This window comes from Colletotrichum tamarilloi, assembly GCF_030869305.1.
Source record: "Colletotrichum tamarilloi strain Tom-12 chromosome Unknown Scaffold_32.1, whole genome shotgun sequence".
Classification (NCBI taxonomy): domain Eukaryota; kingdom Fungi; phylum Ascomycota; class Sordariomycetes; order Glomerellales; family Glomerellaceae; genus Colletotrichum; species Colletotrichum tamarilloi.
Genome location: NW_026849415.1, coordinates 317623 through 338308, shown reverse-complemented (window position 1 = coordinate 338308; position 20686 = coordinate 317623). Strand labels below are relative to the sequence as shown.

Below are 20686 nucleotides of genomic sequence, written 5' to 3'. Positions count from 1 at the left end.
GATTCTGGATGACGCTTTGCTGGTGAGTACCAAGCAGACGAGCAATAGAGGATGAGGCCCAAGGAGTGCGGACGGTCAACCCATATGCCGGCTCCTCCAGGTGTCCTCGATGGCCTTGCTTGTGAGCTTCTTGACGCTTTTAGGTGGCCAAGTCAGCAGGCATGGTCGAGTGACTGATGGACCCGAACAGCCTTACCGTTTGTCCGTCTTACAAGCCGGTTGGTGTGTTCACCTATCACGGCGGGTATACGGGCACTTTCTCCGGGTAAGCTCTGCTTCTCTAGAGGCTTAGACGCGCGGTACGGGAGGAAGATGAGCCGAGAGTGAAGCCATCACGTACCTTCTCGCTACTCTATCCTTGCCAAACTCGGGTCCTCTAGGCCTAGCGTCTACGGATACGGATACCTACATCATATGGGCTATGTAGTATGGACTATGGAGTAGGAAGTACGGATGCTTCCACCTCGCTCTCGTGTTGGACTAATGCTGAGGGCCACTCGTTTGTCGCCTCGCTACTACACCCCACGTCACGAAGGGTGGAGAGACTAGAGGCAGGCAGGCAGGCTAGGAGGTGGAGGGACGAATATCCGTAAGGTCGCACGGTCATGTAGGCGACGCCGAGAGAGGAACGGTAAAACGGGGATCCTTGCCCTGGTCCTGGTCCTGAGCGTGGTTAGGTAGGTAGGCAGCCTTGCCAGGTTGACGTCGAATAGATATTGGATGGTAGACGACAACGGCTGTACGGCATGGGTAATGTGAAGGTTTCTTCGTTTGTTGATAGGCGAAGTAGGCGATGTGGGCAATTTACGGATGTGCGAGACAAGCTTTTTCTCGCTTGGTGTTTTGGGAGGTAGGTGGTGGTGCCCATATTCCGAGGATGGCAAATGTGGATTGACTTTCCGGCGCGAAGGGAAAGGTGGGAGAGTGTTTCGGATGTCTCTATGTTTGATGGAGTAGGTATCCATGGAAACTAGCATGGAGGTTTCTGTAGGAGTGATGTGGTGAATTGATGTGTTGAGTTTATCTCCATTGGTGTTGTGACGTGCATCTATGTTTACGCGGAAACACTATCTCGATATCGTGATATTTGATGCGTGTGGATGTGGTGTTTTAGTATTTGGTGTTTGGCATGTAATTACCAGATATTCAACTCTTCACTTCCCCCGCACCCTTTGTCTATCAAAAGACTTGTGAATTTAACATTCGAAAATATGGAAACTAAACTTGACTTGTGTATCTGTACCCCGTCCTTGTCCACAGACACATGAAGAAGGGCAAGCTGAGTAGAAGCGAAGAGAAGACAGGTACACAAGAACTCAACCAATAGAGCAACTAGTTCGCCAAACAATATGTGTATTCCTGTCGTTGTCTGACGAGTCCTTGGCGTGGCAGTCCATGTCGAATCAAGGCTAGGCTCGTAAGCTTACACCGTACAGTCCTATCCAATCTGGTCGCTGCTTCACTGCCAAGACATACTGACGACGAAGGAATTGCGCGGCCTACATGACTTCCTGCTTACGCTGCAGAGAAGCTACCCATACGTTTCTTGCATGCCCTTATTCTCGTTCTGATGTTGCCTTTTCTTAGTTACGTAGAGTATCTGTACACGCAGTACCCTTGACTCTTCAACTACCACGTATCCCTCGCTGCTCTCCCTTCCGTCGTCGGGGCAAACTCAAGGACTTCAATCACCAGATCATTCGGGGAACCTATCAAGACATATCGGCCGGTCGTCATGGTGTCTATAAAAGATGGAAGAGAGAGAGAGAGAGAGAGGCAAGAAGCAGGATTGAGCAAACCAACCCACGGAGACTAGTCGAAGCGAGTGACGTAGGCAATATTAGAGAGAAGATGTGCAAAAAATAAAAAAAAGTCCCATCGACATCCATTCGATGCTATACTTTTTCAAGTCTACCTCAAGTACCCTTTACACAAGAAAGATTTCCAGATCCTAGGAACGAGTAGTGCCGAAAGAGAACCGAGATAGGTACCTAATGCGACATGTGCAGACTAAACTTGGAATCTTGGGCGGTGCCCTCGTTGAGTGAGTCGGGAGATGGGTGTAAGACGACGAAGTACTGCCTGATTGAATATCTTCAGACCAACAGTGGTGGCTCGAGGGAGCCACATGGCCCAACGTGTCAACGTCCACTCTCCCCCTTCGTCCACCGGACCTAGTCCGTCCAAGCCTAATTCCATCTCTTGACCGTTTTTTTCAACGTCCACTAAATACAAGGTACCTCAAACAGAGACAATCATCCCCCCTTTCACCTCTCCCACTCGTTGGCACCAAAGTATCTCGCGGGGAGATCCACCTCCCAAATAGGCCTCTCAACAAGAACAGCCTCAAGCGAGGGCGTCTCACCCTTCTCCCCGTCGGCTCCGGCTCCCGCAGCGCCAGCAGCGCCAGCAAGGGGCGCTATGCCCAAGATGGGACGGTACTTGTACGTGTACCACCACCTCGTCTTTCCCTCGGCGCCCGCCTCCGTCTGCGTCTCGCGGTTCCGGTTCCGCAGGGCCGCGAGCTCGCCGCCCTCGCTATCGCTGGCATTCTCCCGCTCGTTCTCGTCGTCGGAGTCGCTGGTTTCAGCGCCGTCAACGTCCATGGCGTCCTCGTCCTTGGCAGGGGCGTTTTTCTCAATGTCGTCCTGCCATTCCTTGCCGCCGGCCTTGGAGCCGACGAAGCGGTCGACTTGCTGCGGGACGATCGCGCCGACTTCCATTCGGGCTCCGGCGCCGCTTTCGGGGCCGCCTCTGCGCTTGCGCTTCGTGCCGGCCGCGTGCGGTACGAGGGCGTTGGTGGGATCCTGGTCCGCTGAGCCCGAGGGGATGCCGAGGTCCTGGGAGAGGTCGAGCATGAAGAGGAAGGAGACGCCGTAGATCCAGATGCGGGGGCCTTGCCAGAGGAGACCCTTTGCCAGGTCGCGGGTGTCGCGGATGGTGGCGGGGAGTCTGGAGATGGGGTTGCGGCGGGACCATGAGGTGAGGGAACCGGCGACGGGATGGAAGGCGAGGATGTGCCACGCCGTCGTGACGGCCACGAGGGTGTAGTCTGTCGTCGAGGCGCCTTCGGTGGCGGCGACGGTCTCGTCTGAGAAGGAGAGCACCACGGGCGGCGCGGGGAGTCTGGGGATGAGGGCTGCGCGGGGGTTACGAATCCAGCTCTCGGTTGAGGAGGAGGTGTCGTCCTCGTTTGACGAGTCCTCGCTGTCAGAGTCCGATGACGCGGCTTCGTCGTCGTCTTCGTCTGAGGTGGTGTCCTGCGGGTTTCCGAGGACCCAGGTGTCGATGTAGCCGGTCAGATCCGCGGCTGCGAGCATGCGGCTGTCGGGCGAGAAGGCGAGCTGGGTGATGGTCCTCTCGTAGTTGCCGAGGCCGGCCTGGGGCTGCTGCTTGGAGGTCTTGCGGTCCAGGCGGCGGACGACGCGAGGCTTTTGGATGGTGATGATGTTGTCGTCGTCGCTACGGATGACCTTGGCGATGAGGACCTTGGATCCCTTTTGGACGGCGGCGATGTAGCTGCCGTTGGGCGACAGGATAATCTTGCTGGCGCCGTTTGAGAAGGTCTTTGGCACGGCGACGGAGGCGAGCTTCACGTCCGAGGGCTTTGTGGGGTTCTGGTGCTGCAGGTGGAAGGCCTTGACGTCGGTGCCGGTGGCGGCCACGAGGAATGAACCGTCCGCGGTGATTGCGGCCGAAGTGATGTTGGACTCGCCCTTGACGAGGATGGTCTTGAGGAGCTTGCGGTTGTTCTCGAGGTTCGCGTCTGCGTTGGCCTCGGCGCCGTCCTCGCCGTAGAGGCCGTCGAAGGACTTTTGCAGCTTCCAGATGTGGATTTCTCTGTCCCACCAACCCACGACCAATCTTGCTGCCGGGGCGCTGGTGAGAGGCGGTGACTGGGGAAGACTAGAGAGGGTTCTGTGGTTCTCGCGGCCGAGCTCCTTGAAAGGAAGGACGACGGGGGAAGCGTCAGGGCCTTGGGAAGCTAGTTAGCAAGCGCAAAACGCATTACGAGAATGGGATAACTTACCTCCTGAAATAACAACGCTCATCTTGTTGCTCTCGAAAGAAGCCATGGCCTTGACGTCGTGCTCGTGGTACTTTCTGCTCCAAACCTTGCCCCATCGGGCGCCTGAAGCACCAGAAGTCTTCTTGTACAAAACGGTACGACGGTCCATGCCACCGCTCATGATGGCGCTTCCGTCAGCACTGGTGGCAAGGCTGAGAACGTCCTGCTTATGGCTCTGGATGCGCTGCATCTGCGTGTACGTCTTGCCGTCCCAGATACAGACCTGGCCGGTCGAGTCGGCCGAGACAATATCCCCGGAAGGCAGAACCTTGACGCTCCAGACAATGATATCCTTGGCGCCTCCAGCCAGATCGGCGCCGAGGGTCATGGTCCGCACCTTGTTGCCGTTGCGGGTATCGTAGGCGCAGATGGTGGAGTTGGAGCAGCCAACAACGACGATGTGGCGCGATTGGAAGGCAACGCTGACCATCTGGACCTTCTTGCTGGGAGACTTGACAAGCATACGCTGGAAGCGCAGGTCGTTGTCTTCGATGGAGTATATGGCGAGCATGCCGTCAATGGTACCAGCGACGAGACGCTTGACGGGATCGGAAGGGGAGGCGGGAGGCTGGGCAGCGAGGCACCAGATGTCGCCGTGCTGGCCGCTGGCGTGGCGCATGGGGCGGCCGGTCTCGAGGTCCCATTCGGTAACGGCGGAGGTGTATCCGATGCTGAAGAGACGCGAGGTCGAGTTGGCGTCGGGATCGTTGGCCCAGACGAGGCCGTCGACGGAGCGGTCTGAGCCGGAGCGGAGGACGGTCTCCTGGAGCCAGGAGCCGCTCAGCGGGTTCCAGATCTCAATGTCGCCATTTGCGCGACCGACTGCGAGACGGGTGGCGGTCGCTTGGGCCTTTGAGCGGGTGGAGGGGTGAGAGAAGGCGAGGGCGTTGATGGCGGAGGGCGGGTAGGGGACGAAGCGGCAGCGATGGAGGTCCATTGCGAAGGGAACCGTGGGTTGGCCTCGAGGCCTTGCGATCGTGGGTTCCGGTGGTCAATTGGCAGTAAGATTGATCGGCCCTATCGATCTCGCGAGGAGCAGCTGTTGAAAGCAAGCTCTTGGGGTTCGGCGTGGTGGTGGTGGTGAGGCTGGCGAGGTTTGGCGGGTTGCAGCTTGTCTTTTTTTTCCTGCGACCTCTGCTCGTCCTGCTTTGGCAAAAATAAAATAAAAAAAAATCTACGGCTGCCAAAAAGTTTTGTCGGCGGTCGGAGGACGCAAAAAAATAATTAAGGTGTGGTCTGTGCGCGTTGTGCCCCTCCACCCCGCTGGCGGCACGCATCTGAGAGGACGAGAGCGCCAAGTCGCATCTCTTGAGTCTTGATTCCTGGAGGAGTTGGTTGCAAAGTATGATGCTGATAATTCTACCTACATGATGCTTAGCAAGGTATATATCTATAGTCGCTTTCTTTTCGACTACAGGAGGTACATTTGTTATGTTGCTTCATATGTAAGGTACCTCACTCCGCAAAGAATGCGCTGCTATTGCTGCTTATGTCATACTCTCGCTTACATAAGTCCATCGAGGTCTACTTGAGCCACGGCGTCTTCCGCAGCGGCAGTCCAGAGAAGCATCCATTATTGGCTGCAAACATGGCTGGACCCTTTTCATCTGCAAAGGCTAAGGTGATGACTGCGCGCCAGTAAAATGCAACGATGGTTGCTGCTTGTTCTACCTTAGTCGTGGGAAGCGCGGGACCCGTCGAAACCGATGCGCCGGCCAACTCCGATGGTTGTCGTACTTGCGCTCTTTGCTTTGCACTCGACCTGGATATGTTTCGTGTCGTACCTATCATTTGGTACTTGGTCAGTATGGTCATGAATGAACACCCAATATGTTCAATATGGTAAACATAGGTACCTTAGTAGACGTGCCAAGTGGGAAGTCACTTACCTTGATGGTCCCAATGGGAGTTGGAACTTTCAGGGATCCCTTGGCCCTTTTTTGCAGCCCCTCATTCCTTGTCTCCGAGTCGAAACTGCGACAACTAAAAGTCGCATGGGAACTTTGGCAACCCCTGCTCTCTTGCTCATCCGCTCGCCCATCTGACAGTGTGAATGCAAACCTACTGCCTAAGTCCATGAGTGTGCCTTATCAATCAGCTTCCGTCCCGTCACATTCCTGGGCATGAAAGCTTGCTGGTTTTAGGAGTGTCGTGCAGCAGCTGCCAAAAGTCCCACAGATTCGTCATCCTCCTCTTTCACAAGTACACAACCCCTCCCCCTCCCCCTCCTCCTCCTTGCTCCGAGCTTTGTCACGATCGCGCCGTTGTGACACGCGCATTCCGACCTCGCCTGCAGACTCTTTTTTTTTTCTTCTGCCAATCTTGCGTTGCAACCAACTCAGCCCTTTTTTCTTCTTTAATTGCATCGCATTGCAACCGCGACACCCACATTGCAGCGATTGCGCGGAATCCAGCCACCACCACCACCACCACCGACACACCACTGCAATCCGCGATCATGGATTTCAACAGCTCGTCGCCTTTCCCCGAGGGCGTCATATCCTTCTTGGATACTGATCTCTATAAGCTGACGATGCAATGCGCCGTCTTCAAGTACTTCAAAGACGTCCCAGTATCCTATGCATTCACGAACCGCACACCCGAGAAGAAACTCTCGAGAGCTGCCTTTAAGTGGCTCCAAGAGCAAATCCGAAGTGAGTCGACAGAGAGAGAGAAGCCCCTCCAAATCCCCACCTACGACTATCGAGACGCAAAATACCTGTGACTGACTCACCCCGCGCTGCACCTGAACAGAACTTGGCAACATCTCCCTCTCCGACGAAGAATACCGCTTCCTCAAGACGCACTGCACCTACCTGACCGACGAATACGTCCAGTTCCTCAAGGAATTCCGCCTGCGGCCGAGAGAGCAGGCCGTCGCGACCTTCCACCCCGTCGGCGACGACACGGGCGCCGACTCGGACATTGGCGACCTCCACGTCGAGATCAAGGGCGCCTGGCTCGACACCATCCTCTACGAGATCCCCCTCCTCGCCCTCACCTCCGAGGCCTACTTCCGCTTCATGGACACGGACTGGAGCTACGAGGGCCAGGAGGACCAGGCCTTCGCCAAAGGCATGCGCCTGCTCGAGGCCGGCTGCACCTTTTCCGAGTTTGGCACCCGCCGCCGGCGCGACTACCACACCCAGGCCCTCGTGTTCCGCGGCCTCGTCAAGGCGAGCAAGGAAGGGGAGAAGAAGGGCCTCAAGGGCAAGCTGACGGGGACGAGCAACGTGCACCTGGCCATGCGCTTCGGGATCCCGCCCGTGGGCACCGTCGCGCACGAGTGGTTCATGGGCATCGCTGCCATTCACAACGATTACAAGGCCGCGACGGAACTGGCGCTGCGGTACTGGGTCGGCTGCTTCGGCGGTAAGCTCGGTATTGCGCTGACGGATACCTTTGGCACGCAGGAGTTTTTGAGGTCGTTCAGTCAGCCGGTACACGCTCTCGATGGCGACGAGAGCAAGTTCAAGACGGCGGACGGGAGCAGGCTGTTGACGTATGCTGAGCTGTTCCAGGGCGTGCGCCAGGATAGCGGCGACCCGGCGGATTATGTCAAGATGTTGCGGACGTACTACGACAGCCAGGGCATCAAGGATAAGAAGACAATGGTGTTTTCGGACTCGCTTGATATTGAAAAGTGCCTGGAGTACCAGGCCATTTCGGAGGCGGCGGGCTTCACGCCGACGTTTGGCGTTGGTACGTTTTTGACGAATGACTTCAAGCATTTGAAGACGGGTGCCAAGTCGGTGCCGTTGAATATCGTTATCAAGCTGAGCTCCGCCAACGGAAACCCGGCAATCAAGATCAGGTCAGTTCCATCCCTTGTTGCTTCTCCTACTGCAATTTTGGTGTCGTGTGCTAACGGAGACTGTCCAGCGACAACATTGGCAAGAACACCGGTGACAAGGCGACGGTGAACAAGGTCAAGGGCGAGCTTGGTTACGTTGAGAAGGAGTGGAAGGGCGGTGACGAGACCCAGCGTTGGGGCAAGGACGAAAGCAAGGCATAGATATGTGGTGAGTGCCACTTAGAGCTCGTCTGGCGACAGATTATGCAAGAGCCAAGGAGGGAGGAATATATTGCAAGAAAGTACCTAGATGAGCATCACGAGACACAGGTGGGAAGGTATGGTGGAATGGAAACGCATTGATAATGACGGTAGCAGGTGTAGACCTCGCGAGATACCTATTGGATAAATGAAGCAGTGGCATATGGCCAGCAGAATTGGCATTGGACATTTCTTCCTTCTCCGTCAGATGTGTGCTTCTTGGGAATAGCAATGGCTCATTATCTTTGTGGCCTGCTCGCTTCTGTGGTGAGCGTTTGAATATGTCAATCACGAGCAAAGCAACAGACATGTGTGATCGATGCCATGAATTCCTCGGAGAAGCAAACCCGAGTTCAAGCTCTATCGTCTGTCTTCTTGGTCATCTTACTGGTGTTTGTGTCTCGATAAATCCGGCCACCTGCTACTAACAGTAATAAGATGTACTACTCGAAGCGGAAAGTCGACGTGAGAGGGAAGAGTGCCTCCAGCCTCACTACGGGAAGGGAAGGTATTACTTCCTCCTTTCCAAATCCAGGAGCAAGGGAAGGTACTCCTAGGTGAGACACCTTCTTGCAATGAATGAGTGTTCAAGGCCAGGAAGGTTCCTTGACAAGATACCTGAGGCAGGTGAATATCATCCAGGGGCGGCCCCACCAGCACCTTCCCGCCTCCACGCGTCTCCTTCCTCCCAAGGAGGATGAGAGGGTACTTAGGGGGGCCTATTCGCCTTTCCTGTCACCAGCACCCCATCCGGCCATTTGGCCGGGTGGTTAGACTCTGACGCAGAGTCGATAGTAAATGAAATACTCCAATGACTTCCGTGCTGGAAACGAGGGGCGCGCTGTTCGAATCCGAATAGGGGCGTGAATTATAAGGTCAGTATCCCCCCTCCATCCCTGTTTATTCTTTTTACTTTTTTCTTCTACTTTTTGATTTTCATTCCAGTGTTTTTGCGGCCGGACGTTAATGCTTCTGATGTCCCAAAATCTCAACAGAAAGGTACACACACTTAGGGGCTGGTTCTTGACTTGCCCAAATGGAAATAGTGAGCGTACCATGAAAAGATACAGGCAAGACTAGGTAAGATGCTCAATGTCAATGCCTACAGGCGTACTCTTCTTTCCCTCACATGATTGCAGAAAATGGAAGAGGACCATCCCTTCCTGCTCTCTTGAGCGTCTGACTTGAAATCTGGAAGGCCCTCTCTCATTCTTCCTCCACCACTTGCTTCCTGCTTTTCGCCCCTTTGTGAAATGAGCAGCAGCAGCGTGCCCAACATGACGAACCGCATATAATCCCCATATCCCCATCCCATCCCAACTTCAACCTCTTCTTCTCTTCCATCCACCTCGTTTTGATTTCATTCTCTCCAACACATCACACCCTCGCTTCAATTTTGGCTCGTTTTCTTGGAACCCAAGTTTTGGAACCTTCATTTCCTCGGGCAGTGCTGTCCATGCAACACAGTCTCGTCATTCCCCTCATTCTATTCTCGGGCGTTTTCAGCAACAAAACACCATCATCATGCGGCTCCCTGGGCCCTCGATGCCCTCACAACGCCAAAGCCAGACAGCAGCCGGCATCGCTCTCGTCATCTTGGCCCTCTTCACTGCCTTTGCCGTGACCCAGGCTGTTCGACCATCCCAGGAAGAGTCCACCCTCTCTCGGAGGGACAACATCGTCCAGGCCAGGCAATTCCTTCCATGGATCTTTGGCGGTGGTCAAACTACCACCATTGCGAATCCTGCTCAACCCGCCATCACTACTCCTCTCCCTGCGGCTGCACCACCCACCCCTAACAACCAACAACAGCAAGGTCCTCTTGGCGGTATCATTCCTCAAGTTGGCCATGTCATTTCCAGCCTGCTCGCTTCTTTGACTTCAGCACTTGCGGCAGTGGTGACTCCGGTTCCATCCATCCTCAACCCTGGAAATGTCGTACCGGTTGTCACCAATGTTGCACCCGCGCCGGTTGTGTCCATACTCCAGCCTGGCGGCGGCCCCGTCATCCCAACAGCCATCCCGAATGTCGAAGGATCCAATGGTGGACTCCTGCCTCCGATTCAGAGTGCAGTCAACAGCATCGTCGGTGTTGGTGGCTCCGCTCTACCTCTGCCTGCCGGGTCTGGACTGCCCGTGCCTCTTCCGACACAAGTCGTTGGCGGCATCCCGGTTTCTGAGGTCACTGCGGCTATTGGCAACGGCGCCTCCATCATCACCAACATTCCGGAAGTGCTTGTCAGCGTTGTATCCTCCATTGTCGGCCATATTCCCTCAGCTGTTAACAACCTTCCCTCACTGATTCCGGTATCTGACATCGTCGGTGCCACCGCAGTCGTCCCGGGCCTTTCGTCTTTAGTTGCAAGTGTCCTGCAGTCAGCTTCAGTCATTATGCCGCTTCCAACGACAGCTCCTCAGCTCCCTGAAGACTTGCCTACCGACGGGAATCTTTGTACTGGAGTTCTATATGAGAGCGGAATTCCTACTTTCATTGCTGTTCCTTGCCCTAGGCAGTCTTCTCCTCCCGCCACGTCGGCGGCGCCTTTGTCTAACGCCCCAGCTTCGAATTCTGCAGTCGTCCCAGCAAAGCCTCCTGTATCTTCTCAACCTGGCCTTTCCACTCCTGCAGCAACTCCGACAGCTGGACCTTCGCAGCCGCCTCCAACAGCATCGTCTCCGGCTGGTGGCGCAAACGCTACTCCTCCTTCCAGCAATCCTACGACGCAAGCTGGAGCTGGAGGTCCTGGCAACAATGGTCAATCACAGAATACTGCTCCAGCAGGCCAGCCTCAATCACCTGTGCAATCTTCGAGTCCGGTGGATCCCAAGCCAGGTAAGAGACAGTCTATCTCGATTTGCACAGTGTACTGACTTACTCCCCTAGCCAACCCTTCACCTGCTGCCACTCAAGCCCCCAACCAGGCAAGTAGCGGTGCAGGAGATTCGCCATCGGCATCAGCTCCCGCAGCCAGCCCCCTAACAACGTTGACTGTCGCTGCCGGAACAGCTGTCTCCAATCCCAACGGCGTGCCAGCCAACAGCGGAAACGGACAGAGCCCTTCTCCGACGTCTCAGGCAGGCGGCTCGGTCTTTGGAGTTGACGAGGGACAAGATCCTTCCTCTGGAAACAACATACCACCAGGCACACCAGTCATCCCCATTTCCGATTGCCCTGCCGTTGTCCAATGCCCTGCATGCCCGGCTTCCCCAGCAAAGCCTCCTTCCGGCTCATGTCCTTGCCCTGGTCGAGGCTACTCTTGTTCAGAGTGTCTCAATGGATGGTTTTGTCCCCCAGAGGAAACTCCAATGCTGCCAGCGCCCTGCGGAATGGGATGGCCTTGTTACCACTGCAAAGGTGGCTGGTACTGTGCTCCCGACAGCAACAACATGGCACCCGCTGCCGCAAACGATCCTCCCGTCGTTGTGATCAAGACTGTGACAGCTTTTGTCGCTCCCCAACCTACTGGAGTCGGTAATGGTGGTACCGGAGACGGTGGAAACACCAACGGTTCTGGCAACAGTGGTAATGGCAACGGGGGCAACGGGGGCAACGGCAACGGCAACGGCAATGGAGCGCCTGGCAACGACGACCCTGGCGCTGGCAATGGCGGCTCTCCAGCTACATCTACGCCTTGCACGACGGCGAGCAATGGTCAGTACACCCGCCCTCCAGGAAATGGTGCCGGCTCGGCCCCCAATTCCAGCCCGGACGACTTTGGCAGCGGCAATGGAAATGGTAATAGCAACAGTAGCGGCAACGGCAACGGCAGCGGCAACGGGGACGCAGGCAACGGCAATCCTGGCAACTCCGCATCAACGCCTTGCACAACCACCGGTGGCCAACCCACGGATCCATCTGGTTCTGACGGTGGCTCTGGAGATGGTTCTGGAAACAGTGGTCCTGCCAACATCCCCGAACCACCGGCTGCATCTCCTGCTCCCCCTCCGTCCAATCCAAACCCTCCAGCTAACCAACCTCCCAGTCCCGTCTCCCCGGCACCTAACGGAAATCCTCCAGCTGGGTACGGTAGTTACCCTGCGAACCCTGCCAACGGTAACTCAAACAATGGATCTGGTAACGGCTCAGGCTCAGGTGCACCAAGCGGCAACGGAGCCCCTAGCAACACCGACCCTTCAATTCCAGGACCCGGCAGCAACGCAGGTGCAGGATCTGGCAACGCAGGCGCAGAGTCTGGCAATGGATCTCCGGATAACCGTGAACCTAAATCCGCTCCTGAGGTTACTGGCTGGGAGTATCTTGGATGTTTCAAGGACTCTGCCGTTCGAACGCTCGATGGCGACCCATCCATCTATTTCACAGGGAGCATGTCCAATGAGAAGTGCATTGCACATTGTGGCTCGATGGGTTTCCAGCTCGCTGGCACGGAGTACGGCAAGGAGTGTTGGTGTGGCACTGCGTTCCAGCTGGCCGTACGCATCCCGGAAGAGCAGTGCAACGAAGTCTGCGATGGCAAGTCAGCCGACATTTGTGGAGGTGACTGGGCTGTTACCGTTTACAGTAGAAGCGGCCGGGCTTTGAGCTTGCCGTCCGATGACGACGTTGCCAATGGCGCCGGCGGTGGCAACGGTAATGGTAATGGCAACGGCAATAGTGGATCCGGCACCGGAAACAATGGAGGTGCCGGCAACCCACCTTCTGCACCTCAGAATCCTGCTCCGAGACCTCCTGCGGCACCTCCTGCGGCACCTCCTGCCGTACCGCCTGCATTAACTCCTCAGACACCAGGTCAAGGTCAGCGTCCACCACCCCCGGCAGGAAATCCTCAAGACAGCAGCACTCCTCCTGCATCTCCAAACCCTGCACCACAGCCTCAGATCGACATTGCTTCTCTCATCCAGAGCATCATCAATGCGCTGCCCAAGGCCCCCCCTGATGGTGCATACGGCAGCAGTCTGGGAGCAAGGAACTCTGGGTCGTCTGACAGCAATGGACTCGCGCTTCCCGCCAACTCTGCGGTTCCCGATAACAGCGCGGGAGGTTCGCCGATGATGGGTCCGGGTCCTATCAACCCTATGGAAGGACTCAGCCGCTATGGTGACGAAAAGAAGGAGGTGCCAAGCCGGAACATGAAGCGCAGCAGTATCATCGGGCGGCGAGCGGCCGCGAAGTTTGACGGTATTGTCTGCGTTGGAGAAGATGGGAATGATGGCGATTGCTTGGCGAAGGCTCAAGTTTAGAAGGAAAGGAGTTCATTTTATCAAGACGTTATCATCATGTATGAATTATGATCACGGATGCTGGGTTCTCGTTTCTGCACTTACGGCTACTGGAAGTTTTTGGTAAGAGGCGGGCTTTGATGTATGAATATTGCCTGGCCTCAGATAATGTAATGAAACATGACTTCGAACGTTCCATTTTGAAGATTACTGTTTGATTGATTTTCAAGCTTGTCCACTTTGTAATAAATCAGATGAGACTGCGAGGTCTAGAACTTGAGAATACACCCACCTCCGGTCCGCTTCCTCAATGCTCCTCCGAGCTATCGTTCCCGTGGTGTGCGGTTGGCTTGCTGAATTGGATCATCCTAAGATTTCCATACCTGTTGAACATACTACAGAATGGTGAGAATATGAGATAGCTAAGTACTAGTCATTCAACATTAACTATATGTAGACCTTGGGCTCGTGATAGAAGGCATTGACGCCTCACACCTCGAGACTGAGGGAATTATCTATTGTCTAAGCACATTGGATGGAACAGGCAGAGACAGGATTTGAATACGGCTGCACTAAATACTTCCCTCCTTGTTCACACGCGAGTCGCATCCAAAATGGCATCCGTCAACCACCAATCCACCCTCTCGAGCTGAGCCTTTTGCGACACCTCGAGCTGCGTGCTCGTGGGCAAGCTCGCGTTCGCGTTACTCTGGTACGCGAACTGCGGGACCAATCTCACGGGGGACTCGACAGACTCCCCTGCTCCCAGGGCGCCGTAGCTGTGCCACGTGGGCGAGGTGGCGAGCTTCTCCTTGTTCGGGTCGCCGCGGCGGATGAAGCTACCGATGTAGGCGCGCCACTCGAGCGCGAGGCTCTTTTCAAAGGGCGTCATGACGGCCGTGGCGTTCTGGAGGTAGCTGTTGTCGGCGGAGTGGGCGACGTAGTTGAGCGGGTACGGGTTGGTGTTGGAGTAGTTTGTGCCGACGCCGGGGGCGTTGAAGCGGAACGCCCAGACCTTGTTCTCGCCGACGGCTTTGGACATGTATCGTCCCACGAGACGCTCGGAGCCGGTGATGCCTTGCTCCCCGAACGGGCTGAGGGCCATGATGTACGACTTGAAGAGGGTCAGGAAGAAGTTGTCTGGGCTGGCGTAGCCAAAGGTGGAGTTGTTGGGGTAGTAGCTGGCGGCCTGCTTGACCTGGCTGTCGGTCAGGTTCCAGATCCCGTTTGTGGTCGCGTCGAGGGCGCTCGTGTTGCGGGGCGCCGTGTTGGCGCCCTCGTCGTTGACGAAGCCCACGACTGTCTTGACCTTTGCGACTTTGCCCTTTTTGAAGAGCCGTGAGACTGAGTCGGTTAGGGTGACGCCGTCGATCATGGGCAGGAAGGCGCCTGAGCTGCCAAAGGTGAGGTTGTTGAATTCGCTGGCAGGTCCGAGAATTACGTTAGCAGAGGGACTTGTTTTCTTTTGCCAGCATATCGGAGTTTCAAGGTGGTGGTCTCATACCCTGAAGAAGCCTTGTATTTGAGCAAGGCGTTGTAGGCGTTCACCAGTGCAGGAACAGAGGCGCCTTGGAAGCAGTCCAACTGAGACTGTCCGCCCGTGCAGTTCAGCAGCTTAAAGTACTCGGCGTTGCGGTCCGCGAGCTCGTCGACGCGGAAGCTGGGAGACCTCTGCACGGAACGGGGCACAGCCTTGGAGAACAGACCCTGGTTGTCACCGTCGTATAGCACCATCTGCGAGACGACGGCGTAGCCACCGCCGGACTGGCCCATGACGGTCACATCGCCGGGGTCGCCGCCAAAGGCCGCAATGTTCTGCTTGACCCACCGGAGGGCCTGGCGCTGGTCGAGCAGACCGGCGTTGGCCGAGGGCAGGTCGGGGTGGGCCATGAAGCCGAGAGCCCCCAGGCGGTAGCCGACGTTGACGGCGACGAAGTCCTGGCTCTGGCCGACCCAGTCGCTGAAGTCGTTGTTGGGCGCCGCGCTGTACTGCAGGCCGCCGCCGTGGATGTAGAACATGACGGGGAGCTTGTCGCCGGCTTTGGCCTTGGCGGGCTTCCAGATCCACAGCTTGAGGCAGTCTTCTTGGCCGGGGCCGGAGCGCGGACCGACGATGTTGCTGTTGATGACCCCGTACGGCGCGCCGGCGAATTGGACGCACCGTAGGGCGTTGTCTGTCACGTCGATTACGTCTGAGCCGCGAGCCCCGAGGGCCTTGGGGGGCATGAAGCGGAGCGAGCCGACGGGGGGCTTGGCGTACGGGATTCCCTTCCAGGAGGCGACACTTTTCGCGAATCCAAGAAATTCAGAGTCAGCTATGTAGTTCGTCTCGGGAGGATCAAAGACAAGGAAGGACAAGGGTGCAAGGTTAGAGTTAGAGTTTCGACATACGTTCCGTTGTTCTGAACCACGCCTAGGTAAGAACCAGCCGAGCCAAGGTTGATGACAGGGTTGGTGGCATTACCGCTCGGTGGAACGCCGGCACCAAGAGCGGGCGAGGCCGCGAGCAGCAGCGCGGCCGCGCTGGCAGTCAAGACAAACTGCATGACGGAAGTTTGATTGAGCTTGGTGTTTCGCCTTTCCTCTCGAGATGCAATGCCGTGCCCGAGATTCAGCTTTAGATCAGGTCTTGGCGGGAGGACACAATGGGATCTTTATAGCCAAATGGCCGGCAGAGGCCCGGCTGCCCGGCAGCCCGGCTGGAGCCAAGCTGGAGATCGCGGAGGGGGAAAACATGGGCATGGCAAGGATGGCAGGAAGAATGTTCAGCAGAAGTCGAGATCAGATGAACTGCCGACATGGGGTAGAGATGAAAGAAGCTCGAGAAAGATGCTTAGATGCTGTTCAAAATGCGGAGAATGTGGGGATTCTCTGGGGTGCGCTGCGATTTCCCCAGATTGTTTCCCCGCAAGGGGGGTCATTGCTTTTCCCCGACGCCCTCGCACAATGGTTACCAGAGTGCTGGGCCCGTAGACCGTCGTCATCCGTATCATTTAGCATTCTCCCGCAATAGGGAAGGGCCAGCGGCAAACTGCCATCTCTTGGGGCTCATGTGGGCCTGGCATCATGTCCTAGCCGAGGGTGTATGGTAGCCGAGGGTAATGCATCTTTGACGCAACATTTCTGTCTGGAGACGTCTGGATCCGAGTTTGTGGTTAGTGGTGCATGACGATTCTTTTAAGCTTCAGGATCATCCAAGGCCATTGCCAGTCCAGCAGGGGTTTCATTCTCTGGTATTGGGTAAAGTCTCTCTACGGCCTTGCTACTACATTATCGATAGTCTCACTACCCGCAATCTAGCCTCGCACCTTCTCACGCTTTCTTCCAAGTTCTCCACCGTGTATGTTACGACAGAATAAATTCCCGGATATGTCTATTTACAGAACGTCAGGCAGTATGGTTCATACCATTAACCAAAGGTCCCTCTATCTCCTCTAAGTCCTAGTACTGTGGCATCTACCTGGTTGACTGGTTCCACTGGTCATGGCGTTCTTTGGTGTGATAAGTGCGCCTACCTTCTTCATGAATGAAGCAAAATCACTGGGAGCGTTGATTTACTTCCTCCTAGAAGAATGAATGCATGCGTCGAACGAACAAGGTGAGCAGCGAGCCATTCAGTCTCGGGGGTGCGGGGGGACGGTCCGGGGCCCACTTTCTAACGGCAGCCGGCGGTCACGGTGGTCCGGATTTACCGAGCGGGAGGCATTCGCTGGCTCGTCGGGGCAAAACAACTTGGACCCATTTGCAGCCTTCAAGTGCAGCGCGTCCTTCATGAACGCCACGAAGACGAATATCTCCTCGTCATGAGCGAAAGAAGGCGTTTGATGGACCGCCCATATGGGTGAAACTCACCCAGCAAAGCTGAGTCACCTACCTCAGCACTCCCAGGCTCTCCGCCGTAATCATCAATGCAGTGAACTCGTATGCTCCCATAGCGTTGCTTACGCTGCAGGATATAGAGGCTGAGCGACATAAATGCCGGAAGAGCGGAGATGCGGATCGGCGGCCAAGTTCACGGTGTAGCAGTGCTGGCTTGCGATAGTGAGGTTCAATCACAAAACAAATCAGCCCATGAGGCGACATATTCGCAGTTGAATCTGCTCCTTCCGATCATTGCCCGTGCCAAACGTTCCTCCGCTTCCTTCTAGTAAGTTGGGAGCAGTCACCACTCTCGCCGCCGCCGCCGACTCTTGCTCCCTGCCTCCCATCTCAGGTGAGCACATCGTAGACACTTTGAGTGAGTTTGAATTGCAGTGAAGTCCTTGCATCGTACCTTGCTTTGGCTAGACTGGAATGGAGGACCGGCCAATAGGCCTAATCACTATCCAATCCCAGAGGAAAGACGGGCGCTAGCAGGTTCGCGCAGGTTGTGAGATGGTGCATTTCCCAAGGTGATTACTATGTGCAAAAGGTAGGTGCCGCTTATGCGACAGCAGGTCACTTTGGGCGCCTCTCAGGGCTGTGAGCCTCGGGTGGGAATTCGCGAGGAACACTCATCAGCTTACAATGATTTCAAGTGCTCCACGGAATGGTGAACGCCGCAGGCGGCTTTGTTTTCCAAAAGTTTCGGTACTAACTTGATTGAAACAACATGCTAAATACAATTTCCTCCTGTGAACGCAGACGGGATATCGCGTGCTCTTCTCCGTACTCTGCTGCTATTATGCTGGACTTGGTAGCTAGCTGCCTTCGGCCGTATTTACCGAATAATATCGTACTGTTGTGATGTGATCTCATTATGTTGATCGGCCGTTTGTCACTTCATATCCGGGCCCTCCATAGCCCAGCCATGTTCATTTCCATCGCCCCAATTTTCAAGCTTTGATTCCTTCTCGGATAACTCATCTTCTTCTTAGATCTGAAGAGCGCCGAACGTCGCAGCAGAAAGAAGCAAAGCGCCAATTGTAAGTCCAAGCGTGTTCACCCCAGCAGGGACATGCACCCCCGCCGCCGCATTCGCCGACGAAGTAGAACTCGAGCTGCTCCCGCTCCCGCTCGCCGAAGCAGAACCGCTTCCCGACCCGGAACCGCCCGACGCAACGACGCTCGCCTGCGCCGAAGCGGGCGGGTCGACGTTGCCCGTCGCCGTGGCGGAGGCGTTCACGTTGCCGTTGTCGCGGCAGAAGACCTCGGTGTAGCCCGCGCCCTGCTCGAAGAGGCAGTCCTGGAGGTCTTTGACGGACTGGTCGAGGGCGAGGCAGTAGAGGCCGCAGTTGTCGTAGTAGGCGACCACGTCTGCGTCGTTGCAGCAGGCGGACATGATGTCTGTGTGGTTGCCGCCGTAGGGCATCGCGCAGACGCGGTCGTGTTCGGGGGTGTCGTAGAGGCTTGCGGTGCAGGTCGAGGTTGCGGAGGGGGTGGCGGCTGTGCCTGTTGATACTGCTGTGGAAGACATGTTTGCGGTTTTGTTTGGGGTGGTTTGGTGTGTGGGTGTGGTTGTGATTTGGTATTAGGAGTTGAGGTGTCGTGATGTTCGTTTTTTTAAGCTTCAGTCACTGGTGATGGCGGCTGCGGAATGAGAATAGAAAGAAAGGAGCAGAATCACTGGAGCTGGACATAAAGGGGGACGGGGAGGTAAGTAAATATGGATTTTGTTCTTTCTGCCGAGTCTTTAGCGAGTCCAAGGAAATCCCATCCCTTTTCTTTCTTCTTTTCCCTGCTTTTCGTCGTGTATTGTTTCCCTGCTCTGGATCCTGATGGGCGCGGTGGCTCCAGTCTGACGTGTGACAACAAACGAAAAAGCTGAAAGCCTTTCTGCGCATCCCGGCAGTGCTCCAGCCGCAAGCCTGCAAGCCTGCAATGCAGGTTTAGTTGCGCATCCACCATGCTCTCTCTCTCTCTTTCTTCCCCGCGGTCGATCCTATTAATATTTGGGCCGTTGATTGGGAGACTGGCCCCGTTGTCTAGCAAGAGTCGATCCTCCCCGTAATGGCCCACAATGGCGTGGTTTGAGTCCTAGGAGGAGCCTCCTTTGTGTGGAGAATGGGTAAAAAACGTAAGGGAAAAAAGGGAGAAGGAAACATCGCGTTGGGCCGTTGATTGGAGGCTCCCCAAGCTACGGAAGCTTGCCAGCCCACGTCGTTACATCCGTCCGACGTGCAGTAGTTTACTAAATGGGAGTTTGATATGCTGGGCTACCATTGGCGTCGGATCGGCCGCAGCCACGGGGACTGGCCGCTGCCCGGCAACCGGCAATCGGGGAGGTAAGAGAGGCACTAACAATTAGATGGTTGCATCCAAGGGACTCGGAAGTCGGGAGGCCTGTTGGGTGGATGCTGGTGGTGCTGTGCCACCATCTGTGCCACCATCGGGAACTCTCTTGGTTCGATAACTATCCCATCGGTCCTCAGCGGAGCTCCCGGAAGGGAGCCGGTGCGGTACCCCGCGTGCACCGAGGTCGCCCGGGCTTCGCGACGGGGTTTGTCGAGTTTATTGGGTGACCAATTAGAGGGGTTTGCGATACGAGGGAGGAGTCGTCATCTGAGACCTTGTTTGGGAGCAGACGTGCAGAGGTAGGAGAAATGTGAGCCTTGAGAGTTCAGCTGGCTGCAAGGCAAAAACCGGCGGTGCAGATTGTGGCTCGCAACACCATCTTTTCACTTCACTGCGATTTTAACTCACCCGAAGGGTCTTCCACATGCTAAGGTACCTAGACGAGGGGGGGGGGCAAGAGTCAGCAGCGATGGTGAGAGTACCCGTAGTGATGGCCCCCCTTGAAACGATGATTTGAGGGCTTTTTGGCACGAGCAGATGCTGCACAGTGGTGAACTAGAGAGGATTCGCCTCTGAATGTTGTTTATTTGAAGGGCTTAATTCGGCGATTGAACCTCATCATCGCGAGTCAGACATTACTAGACACTTGGGCATTGGCAAATTGATTCTGATTGTCAGAACTTATTTTCAGTTCCTTTCCTGCACTGCATTCTTAACTCACGCAAAGGGCGTGTGACGGGCCAGCCACTCCATCCTCTTCATGGCACTGCATTTATAGCTCACGAAAAGGAGATTTGTTGTTCCGTGTCGTCGGAGAAAGGAGGCGAGTCGGTCACTGTAGATGGGGCCCAGGTTTTCTGCCCCCGAGTTGTCAGCAGAGGCCTCCCGCTCCGTTACACGACGACCGGAGCCGGTCGCCGGTGGAAGTGGGTCTTTGGCACCGCCTGACGTCTACCGTCGGGCTCACTGCTCAAGTAAGATCGTAGAAGATTAGCACACATCGAAAAGCTCTGGCAAACCACATCACCGCAGTCAGTAGAATCGGATAGCAAGCTTGATGCAACAGTAATGGAAGCTGGAAGAGCAGAGGGTCTTGGAACTCAGCTGCCTGCCACGGGAGTAAAGCAAAGACTGGCAGCCACAGAGCCTAGCGTGATGTCAAACTGGTGATG

The 20686-nt window shown here is 55.7% G+C and overlaps 5 protein-coding genes across 5 annotated transcripts; 2 read left to right on the top strand and 3 right to left on the bottom strand.

The window, feature by feature from the left end:
* Nucleotides 1-2267: 2267 nt before the first annotated feature.
* On the bottom strand, nucleotides 2268-5006 carry CTAM01_08859 (U3 small nucleolar RNA-associated protein; the record flags this gene model as incomplete). The annotated part of the gene is made up of 2 exons (XM_060524879.1): nucleotides 2268-3976; nucleotides 4031-5006. The coding sequence occupies 2 exons, from the start codon at nucleotides 5004-5006 to the stop codon at nucleotides 2268-2270; spliced, it is 2685 nt and encodes an 894-aa protein (XP_060380570.1).
* A 1521-nt stretch (nucleotides 5007-6527) lies between these two features.
* Nucleotides 6528-8084, top strand: CTAM01_08858 (nicotinate phosphoribosyltransferase; the record flags this gene model as incomplete). Its single annotated transcript, XM_060524878.1, has 3 exons — nucleotides 6528-6723; nucleotides 6824-7883; nucleotides 7952-8084. 3 exons carry the CDS (start codon nucleotides 6528-6530, stop codon nucleotides 8082-8084), a joined length of 1389 nt encoding a protein of 462 aa, XP_060380569.1.
* Nucleotides 8085-9647: 1563 nt separating this feature from the next.
* On the top strand, nucleotides 9648-13322 carry CTAM01_08857 (WSC domain-containing protein; the record flags this gene model as incomplete). The annotated part of the gene is made up of 2 exons (XM_060524877.1): nucleotides 9648-10956; nucleotides 11008-13322. 2 exons carry the CDS (start codon nucleotides 9648-9650, stop codon nucleotides 13320-13322), a joined length of 3624 nt encoding a protein of 1207 aa, XP_060380568.1.
* Nucleotides 13323-13893: 571 nt separating this feature from the next.
* On the bottom strand, nucleotides 13894-15847 carry CTAM01_08856 (uncharacterized protein; the record flags this gene model as incomplete). The annotated part of the gene is made up of 3 exons (XM_060524876.1): nucleotides 13894-14722; nucleotides 14806-15585; nucleotides 15693-15847. 3 exons carry the CDS (start codon nucleotides 15845-15847, stop codon nucleotides 13894-13896), a joined length of 1764 nt encoding a protein of 587 aa, XP_060380567.1.
* Nucleotides 15848-18153: 2306 nt separating this feature from the next.
* CTAM01_08855 (uncharacterized protein) lies at nucleotides 18154-18696 on the bottom strand (the record flags this gene model as incomplete). Its single annotated transcript, XM_060524875.1, has 1 exon — nucleotides 18154-18696. One exon carries the CDS (start codon nucleotides 18694-18696, stop codon nucleotides 18154-18156), a length of 543 nt encoding a protein of 180 aa, XP_060380566.1.
* Between the last annotated feature and the right edge of the window lie 1990 nt (nucleotides 18697-20686).